Genomic DNA, 10,000 nt, shown 5'->3' with positions numbered 1-10,000 from the left:
GGCATAGAACAATGAGCATAAACAGTATTTAAGACTAAATTTACGAGTCTTAGCTCTATAGTACGTTGTTGTACAATGAATAGCACAAAATAGTCAATTGCATTGTGAACACATTGTGAATTGCTATTTTTGAACATAAAACTTGTATTGCATTTCTGTGGCTTTTATGCCTTTGTTGATAGGACAGTACTGACAGGAAATGGGAAGAGAGATGGAGAGTGACATGCAGCAAAGGACATCGGGATCGGGATTGGAACCCGCGACACGCTGTAATTGCAGTCTAGGGTGCCCGGACGCGTGATTTAAGACGACGGCCCGGTTGCGTAGAGACCCGCTAGTCGTAGAGGGGGCAGTCAGAGGCCCCCCCTACTACTAGTAGGAAGTTGTAGGGTGCCCCGCGGGGCAAGGCATTTTCACATTCTAACACAGATAGAAAATCACAATCTGGTAGCCAGCTCGCTAGCGTGCCTCGTTAGTCATTAGACTCCCAATCCACACCAACTTTCAACAGCTGTCACAAAGTTTCCCAAGGGAGTTGGGTTGGAACACATTTTTCTGTGATAGTAGACACCTTTAAGAAAGCTAGTGGTAAGCAGATTTGCAGATTTGCCACAACTTAAGCTAACTTTACCTAACTATAACTGTAGTAAAACGATTACATAAATGTATCTTTATAGTCGAACTATTTTTCATAACATAACATATCATAACATAACATTCCAAATTACACAGTCAAAGGAAATCATGAATTTCACTTTCTAATCTCTTTAATGAGCTGGACAAAGCTTGTGTTCCTTCCACTGTCTGGAGATATAATTACATCTCCGAAAACCTAAAGGGACATGAAACCCTTGGGCTGATTTTGTAGTTTGTTTTCCAGTTCAGGACAGGTTCAAAACTACAGCAGATTAAAAACACGACAGGCAGTTAAGCAATGTAACGGCAGCTAATACAATTTAATAATAGGTGTGTTAGATTTAGGTGTGCCCAGAACCATAGGTTCATGGTCCATGGTTCTGGTGTGCCCAGAACCATAGGTTCATGGTCCATGGTTCTGGTGTGCCCAGAACCATAGGTTCATGGTCCATGGTTCTGGTGTGCCCAGAACCATAGGTTCATGGTCCATGGTTCTGGTGTGTTCATGGTCCATGGTTCTGGTGTGACCAGAACCAGAACCATAGGTTCATGGTCCATGGTTCTGGTGTGTTCATGGTCCATGGTTCTGGTGTGACCAGAACCATAGGTTCATGGTCCATGGTTCTGGTGTGTTCATGGTCCATGGTTCTGGTGTGCCCAGAACCATAGATTCATGGTCCATGGTTCTGGTGTGACCAGAACCATTGGTTCATGGTCCATGGTTCTGGTGTGACCAGAACCATAGGTGCATGGTCCATGGTTCTGGTGTGTTCATGGTCCATGGTTCTGGTGTGCCCAGAACCATAGATTCATGGTCCATGGTTCTGGTGTGCCCAGAACCATATGTTCATGGTCCATGGGTTCATGGTCCATGGTTCTGGTGTGACCAGAACCATGGGTTCATGGTCCATACCAGAACCATGGGTATGCCAATATGTAAGTATAGACAGTAGTCAACAGTATCTTTGGTTAAATTAAGTGTTAAATAGCTCTATATTCTGATCATTACTTATTGCTATAGTTTATTAAAGGACGACTTCTCCCATTTTCAACCTTTCTTCATATAATTGGTCCTCACTAATGCTCATGTTAAAATGGTATAATATTTTATACAGTTCAGAAACCTGCCTAACAGTGACATCATCGTTAGGAAGATTTTTTTCTCCCAAACAAGATTTCCCATTTCTTATTTTGAGTTACGCAAGAACAATGACTTCCATTATAGCATGTTAACTTTCAAGGAGAAGAAAGCCTGCAGTTTCTATTATCCTGGATTCCCCATCAATGATGTCACCGGCAGCTCTCCTCTGATACACAGACCGAGTAGACAAAAATCATCCCATTATTATCATGAGCATTAGTGAGGACCAATTATATAAAGAAGTTGAAAATGTCTGAGGTCGTCCTTTAAAGATAGACAGGTAGACACCTGTTACTGAACACTATAACAATGATTACTATCAGAATATAGTGCTTTAACCTTTGAACAAAAATCATGGTGTAATATAAATTGATCAGTCTTATGCTATGTATGTTTTTACCCTGTTTTCGCTTCGAACTCGAGAAAAAAACCTACAAAATCAGCCTAGGCTAGGGTTTCATTCCCCTTCAACACTTGCTTGTAGCTCATGGTGCAGTAAGAAATGAGGGCTCACAACTCACTTTGTAATGCTTCACGTGACTTTTATTCACGAACACAGCAGGCAGGACATACAACGTTTCGACCAGTATAGGTCTTTCTCAAGTATATTAAACATATTATAATGGTGTCGAGTTTGGGTTTGTATTTAACAGTTTGGCTCAGCACCAAGACCGGAGGATGTGCGTTATATTATCCTATTTTGGCAGTAAGAAATGAACCATTATGTGTCTGTTGACTCCAGCCTTCGAACCCAGATCTCATTCTGTTGCTCACTACCTGGCTCAGTCATTTCCATTTCTGTTGTACAACTAAAGAGAGATCACAATATGGCAGGCTCCACAGAGGCTCAGCAGAACAATGGAAGTAATTTCTCCCAAAAACCCACTGCCCCATGACAGAAGCATGATAGATGAGCCATGGATTGAGTGCGTGCGTCCGTGCGCACGCGCCTGGTTATGCATCTATATTTGTGTCAAAGAGGGAGAGGAGCTGTAGGGCCACCACCATGGGCTATGCAAAGTCTTGTTTATGTGGTGTGTGGAGTAGATGAGAGGGTCTTGTCAGACTGAAATCAATGGAGCAGATTGTTTGGTGGTTCGTCTGAATCAATCATACTCTTGTGCTGCTGTCTTGTGGTGGTACAGAGGACAGGCCAGGGGGAAGGGCAGAGTGTTAGGCCTGCACCACTGATGTGCGAGGGTTAACGGGGGCAATGTGTATATGTGCGTGTCAAGGCGCGTGTGTGTGTGTGTGTGTGTGTGTGTGTGTGTGTGTGTGTGTGTGAGAGAGAGAGAGAGAGAGAGAGAGAGAGAGAGAGAGAGAGACGTATTTGTATACGTGGGGTGTGTACTGTATGTCTTTGTATGCTTCTAAGAGACATTTTGCACAAAATGCCTGAAAAAGATCTGGCACACACACACAAAATAAACAAAATACATGTACATTCCTGAAATACAGAAACATAATTATGCTCTTCCTGTCTGACGTCACCAGTCCCTTTACTGCAGGGGACAACTATTTTTGACTTAACCCATTTAGGCCTGACGTCGAAATTAAAAAGAAATCTTCAAAATCCTGACAGTTTTCTGAAATTCCTCATGTTTCTGTATCAGTGGTGCTCAATATTTCATGTCAAGGACCCCAAAAATTATATGTAATATGCCTCCGACCCCCATCTGAAAATATGTTGTTCCAGGAGACCCCCCAGAAGCAAAGATTTTAATTAAAATGTTCACTCTGTAATAATATATATTCAAAGATTTGAGGCACATTTTCACGATTTTTCAAAAATAGCAGACCTACAAGTTCAGACCTACAGTTGTAGATCTGCTATTTTTCAGTAGCTAAAGTATAACAATGCTTTAAAACACCAAAAGGGGTTCCCGCCCAGATGAGGAAGGGTCAGTGCCCTCAGCCCTGATGAGGAAGGGTCAGTGCCCTCAGCCCTGAGCATGAAATGACTGTAATGTGTTACATTTAAATCTTATGTCAGTTAATGAGGTTAATCTTCACACAATTTCACACAAGACTTCTCTCACCTCAAAGTAGAAAACCTCCTCAAATTGGGGATTGTTGGTTTTTCTTTTTACCTTGGTCTTCTTAGCTTCTGACCTGAGGTAGGCAGAAAGGTCAAGACGTCAAGCATAGATAGGGTGAGTGATTGTTTAATGCAACCATGTTCATTCAGTAGCAGTGGTGTGAGACTGCTGGCTCCGTTCTCTCTGATGGTCCAGCCTGGGACATGTCCACAGACAGTTGTGGGAGCGTTTCGAACTCTTTGACAGCTTGGAGTGTCCAGAGGATGAGGCAGAAGGACTTGCGAGGTGTTGTACTGTCCCTGTTGTACTGTCTATGCCACCATATGAGAACAAGCCTAGTCCTGAGCACCGTCATGTGAACGAATATGGCTATCAGAGACGCTGCTGAGTGACATTCTTGCTGTATCATGATTCGAAGACATTCGAAGTAACATAACTGCACCCATAATGTTTGTGTCCTTGTGTGCATTTTCCTTTGTGTGGACATAAATAAATTATTAAAATGTGTGTGTGTGTGTGTGTGTGTGTGTGTGTGTGTGTGTGTGTGTGTGTGTGTGTGTGTGTGTGTGTGTGTGTGTGTGTGTGTGTGTGTGTGTGTGTGTGGAAGGTCACCTGGAAGGTCCTAAGAGGGAGACAGCAGCGTAAGGGTCACATTGGCCGTTGACGATTGGCAAACCATGGCACTCCAACACTCTGTTTAAACGCGCGTGCACACACACACACACACACACACACACACACACACACACACACACACACACACACACACACACACACACACATACACACACACACACACACACACACACACACACACACACACATTGATTCAACCATCAAATAATGTTTACAAATGCTGTATTTACAAATCAAGGCACGTTAAAAAACAAATAACAAAAACTAAACAATTTTAGCATGTTATATGCGTAGCAGGCCTGTAAAGAACCACACCACACCTTGCCTTTTAGTGTACATCTGCTACAAATGGCTAAATGTAATTTTATACAAGGAATCTTTCTCATCCTTTCTACAGTATATAAAAAAGCACCAGGTGTGTGCCAGGCCCAGGTACCAGGGCTGGGCAGTGGGTGTGTGCCAGGCCCAGGTACCAGGCCCAGGCTCAGGTGTGTGCCAGGCCCAGGTACCAGGCCCAGGCTCAGATGTGTGCCAGGCCCAGGTACCAGGGCTGGGCAGTGGGTGTGTGCCAGGCCCAGGTACCAGGCCCAGGCTCAGGTGTGTGCCAGGCCCAGGTACCAGGGCCAGGCTCAGGTGTGTGCCAGGCCCAGGTACCAGGGCTGGGCAGTGGGTGTGTGCCAGACCCATGGTACCAGGGCTGGGCAGTGGGTGTGTACCAGGCCCAGGTACCAGGGCTGGGCAGTGGGTGTGTACCAGGCCCAGGTACCAGAGCTGGGCAGTGGGTGTGTACCAGGCCCAGGTACCAGGGCTGGGCAGTGGGTGTGTGCCAGGCCCAGGTACCAGGGCTGGGCAGTGGGTGTGTACCAGGCCCAGGTACCAGGGCTGGGCAGTGGGTGTGTACCAGGCCCAGGTACCAGGGCTGGGCAGTGGGTGTGTGCCAGGCCCAGGTACCAGGGCTGGGCAGTGGGTGTGTACCAGGCCCAGGTACCAGGGCTGGGCAGTGGGTGTGTGCCAGGCCCAGGTACCAGGGCTGGGCAGTGGGTGTGTACCAGGCCCAGGTACCAAGGCTGGGCAGTGGGCAGTGGGTGTGTGCCAGGCCCAGGTACCAGGGCTGGGCAGTGGGTGTGTGCCAGGCCCAGGTACCAGGGCTGGGCAGTGGGTGTGTACCAGGCCCAGGTACCAGGGCTGGGCAGTGCAGGCAAAGACAGTGAGAGAAACAGGACAGAGGGAAAAGCCCCATTCATGACAGCGTCGCACGCCAAAAATAGCTGACCTACAAGCTCATTGTGAACTTGTAGGTCTGCTATTTTTGGCGTGCGATACCGTCGTGCGACGGAGCATAAATTAGGCATAATTCCCTTTGAGCTGCTGGTCAAGCTCTGTGCCAATTTTAAATCCTGACTGATCCAATGACCACACAGAATCACACACATGATGACTAGTGCACACAAACACAGGGAGGGAAATCTAAAAACAACACTAAAGAAGTTTTAATGTTGATATGCTGCATTGACCATAAATACAATATCAGGTATACTTTCTCGCATGCGCCGGACGCCAAGTGAACCCATGTAAAGTAAACAAGCACACGTGCACACACACACACGCAGGCACGCATGCATGCACACACAAAATGCACAACATGCATCTAGCCCTCCATCACAAACCACCCCTCCCTTTATCAGTCCACCATCCATCCTTTCCAGACAGTGTATATATATATCTATATCTATGTCTGTCTGTCTGTCTAGGTTTATAACTTGACTTGAATCCCACTCACTGCCCGTGACCATAACCTGAGTCAGGGCCCCGCCCACAAGTGTTCTGATTCCAGATGACATCATGGTGTAAGGGGATTATTACCACCAGGATAGAACAGGACAGGACAGGACATGTCACCCAGTGGGACGAACCACTTCCTATGTGTCATGCTGATACACCAGTAGTCATTCTGCATGACGAACCGCACACACCAACAAATTGCCATACGGCGAACAGCTGACATTCAAGATACAGCTTGTCGTATCCTGCCGACAAACACACACGCACACGCACACACACACACACACACACACACGCACACGCACACGCACACGCACACACATACAGGTTACAGTAATAAGGAGGGGGCTGGGTTTAGTGTCACTAATGCCAGTGCGCTTCCTGTCCAATAAGCTTGTTTATATAACCACTGCTTGGGCTACTGTCCCCTCTGTCTTTATTTTGCTCCACACATACAGACAGACACACACGTGCGTGCACACACGCACGCACACACGCAAGCATGCGCATGCACACACACACACACACACACACACACACACACACACACACACACACACACACACACACACACACACACACACACACACACACACACACACACACACACACACACACACACACACACACACACACACACACACACACACACACACACACACACACACACACACACACACACACAAAAACTCTCCCTCTCTCTCACTCACATCCCTGAGCTGCAATGTACCAGACAGTGGTAAAGCGTGGACACACGCACGCACGCACGCACGCACGCACGCACGCACGCACGCACGCACGCACGCACGCACGCACGCACGCACGCACACACACACACACACACACACACAAAACTCTCTCTCTCATCCCTGAGTGTACTAGACAGTAGTAAAGCAGATGATTATTTGGAACGACATGGCATTCAACAGATGTTTCCTAATGGGTTTGTGTTCTTCCATTCTGTGGGTTAAATGAGCTTCAAAAGGTAATGAATTACATTAGACTGAAGAAAGGGGATGAGTGGCTTCACCTACTGTAGTCAGTGAATGCACTGGATCTCATTAGAATGCTAACTATATGGTTGCTGTCAGGAGGAAACCTCATAACTCAATTTTTGAGGTTTTTGCAATCCATAAATCAGTGCTATTGAACACCCTTTACGTCTGTGTGTTGTTTCGAAAATATTGAACCAATGGAAAGTAGTAAAACCTCTTAAATCCATTGGACCCTCAAACTGTCTGCTAAAACAGCTAACTCCACCACCTCTCTCCTTCTCATGCAAGTAATTGACAATATCTAAAGTCCCAACACCAACTTTGATGCGGCAGTATTGCATCGTTTTAAAAATATAAGGTTTTATTAATTTCTTTAAAAACGTATATTTTTCAGTTCCTGAAAAATGAACATTTTGGAGTTATGAGGTTTCCTCCCGACAGCAGAGTATGGTACTTTTCAGCATAATACCAATATAATAGCTGTAAGCTGTTGGCATCGAAAGAAATGAAACCTTTTCAGCTTGAGACACAAAAGATACATTTGGTGTTTTCCCAGGACCCAAACTTACAACTTACAAGTACTATTTCAATCTTCCTACATTAAAATTGGATGATTCAAATAAATGAGGACCGGCCGGTGGGCGGGCGGACCACGTCGTCATCACGCTTATGTCACTATGACTCAGCCATAACCATATAAGGAGTTCCCAATGCAGCTACGCCTAAATATGGAGTGTGTCTTCCCAATTCGATGGGATTTGATGGCGATTCAATTCTGGACAATGCGATTCGATGTGATACGATACCATTGCGATTCAACACAATAGAAAGGATTTATATTAAAGCCCTGTTAATTTCCAAAAACATGTAGGCTACTAAAAATGCATTAGATTTAACTTCAAAGCAAGAACACAAAGCACAGAAAATCCACTGAATGTTCAAAGTTCAGGTTGTGTGGGTGTAACTGAGGTCATAAGGTCATAAAACCTAAATAAAAACCTAAATGAAAATTTAGGTTTCACAAGGACGGACAGATACGGAGATCTCCATATAGCCTCTATGGACATACAGTATTGGTTGGATCGGCAGTGCGGTGTAGGTGTGAGGTTAGCAGCCCGAACCTTTAGTATGATAACAATAGCCAATCTTTTTGCACGTTGCAAAAACGGGATACTTACTCGCAACCCATAAAAATGTTTCCGCAACCAAAATTCTTTTTTTGTTGGCCATTGTTTGGATCTACCTCTCCAGTGGCTCCTTTGGCTACCTGACCTGTCAGCATGTTCTCCTCTCAGCATGGACCAGTAACCTTGTCTTTATTCAATGACTTATGTAAATGTCAAACCCTCCTTCCTGCTACTGCACTGGTTCCCAAACACATTTTTATGGGTAGCGCAAGTAAATATCCCTAATATGTTGTTGTTGCATTTACCAAAACAAATCGTCATTATTATTTCAAAAGATTTACAATGAGTTTTTAATACAGAAGTTACAGAAATGTAAAGAAAATTGAATCACTTTTCAAAAGAGAATAGCAGATCTACAAGCTCTCAATGCGTTGCGATGCGACGCGTTGAGAGCTTAAAGATTACGTTTGAGTCCCAGTTAGGGGGTCTCCACTGAAAAGGTTTGGGAACCAATGTGCTACTGATGCAATGTGAGGTCCATTAGTCTCCAGGCTGCTCAATTAAAAGCAGAATAACATCTACTGAACCTAACCTAAAACGCGCGCACAATGCACATGCACATGCAGACCTTAATGTGTTCATTCACATCTTTTTGAAAGGTGACTCACTGTGGACAACAGACTCCAGGTACAAAGAGTCAAGGTGAGTCAAAGTGAGTCAGTGCTGCTAAGCAATAAGCCCTGAATCTATGGAACTAAAATGAAGAGAGAACTACACTGCATTACTTCATAACTAAAATGAAGTATCTATAAATAACTAACACATCCAGGAAATTTCATATTTGAATGTAGATGTGTGAAGATATCCATGATTGATAGAATTACATTGTGATAGTATTTTACAGTATATATGATTGCTCTCTGAGCACCGCTTGAAAAATAGCCAAAAACTGAAAAAATACTGAATACAGTCACCAGAGTCCTTGATGCAGAGTGTTCTTTTTTTATTCACCTTCTTACAACTGTGATAACTGAAATAGAACAAAAGTATTGACAACTCTTAAGTGGTCAGCTCAGCTTGGCCCTCAGTCTTCTCACCAACACAGTCCTTCATTGACTGCTAAGCAGTGGCAGGTCTCCCTACGTACTTATACAGGCTAAGCCCCTCCCCACTGGACCGTACCAAGCCTGAATTGATTCCACAATTATCCAGTTAAATTCATTATGTCCTCCAGGGACATTACACATTTAAAGTGTCACTATAGTACTATAAATTATCCACATATACAGGTATATACAGGTACTATAAAGCACCACACAATATACATATAAAGTCCAACAAATCTCATTCTCTGCAACATAAACCATAAAGAATAATTCAGAGTTCAACACTGTTCATCAAATTTAGTCTCAGTGACAAGGTGAACTGCCACAGGCGTTACAGAGGGATTAGACTTGCGTTGCCAGATCAACAGAGATCTCTGCCTACCTAGCATCTACCGATACGTCGGTGACATCAAAACCCTGATGGTAGTTGCTAGAACAGCCAGTCTACAGAGGGATGTGAAGCCTAACAGTACGTTTTAACGGCGAGCGTTGCTTGAATTTAATTGGCTATCGCCCAATCGCCCACTATCTCCGGGCG

General features: G+C 44.7%; 1 protein-coding gene across 3 annotated transcripts in view; it reads right to left on the bottom strand.

Moving 5' to 3' along the window:
* Window positions 1-10,000, bottom strand: part of rasa3 (RAS p21 protein activator 3) — a 55,178-nt gene that overhangs the window by 19,830 nt on the left and 25,348 nt on the right. For all 3 annotated transcript variants that reach the window (XM_079496895.1, XM_079496896.1, XM_079496897.1), the window contains exons 6-7: window positions 4,429-4,509; window positions 3,817-3,889 (exon numbers count right to left, since the gene is read on the bottom strand). In XM_079496895.1, the coding sequence (XP_079353021.1) occupies window positions 3,817-3,889; window positions 4,429-4,509 (154 nt within the window). The remainder of the gene's footprint in view (window positions 1-3,816; window positions 3,890-4,428; window positions 4,510-10,000) is intronic.

This window comes from Electrona antarctica (genome assembly GCF_951216825.1).
Source record: "Electrona antarctica genome assembly, chromosome: 3".
Lineage (NCBI taxonomy): Eukaryota > Metazoa > Chordata > Actinopteri > Myctophiformes > Myctophidae > Electrona > Electrona antarctica.
The sequence above is the reverse complement of the archived record's forward strand: the minus strand, read 5'-3'. Positions and strand labels throughout refer to the sequence as shown.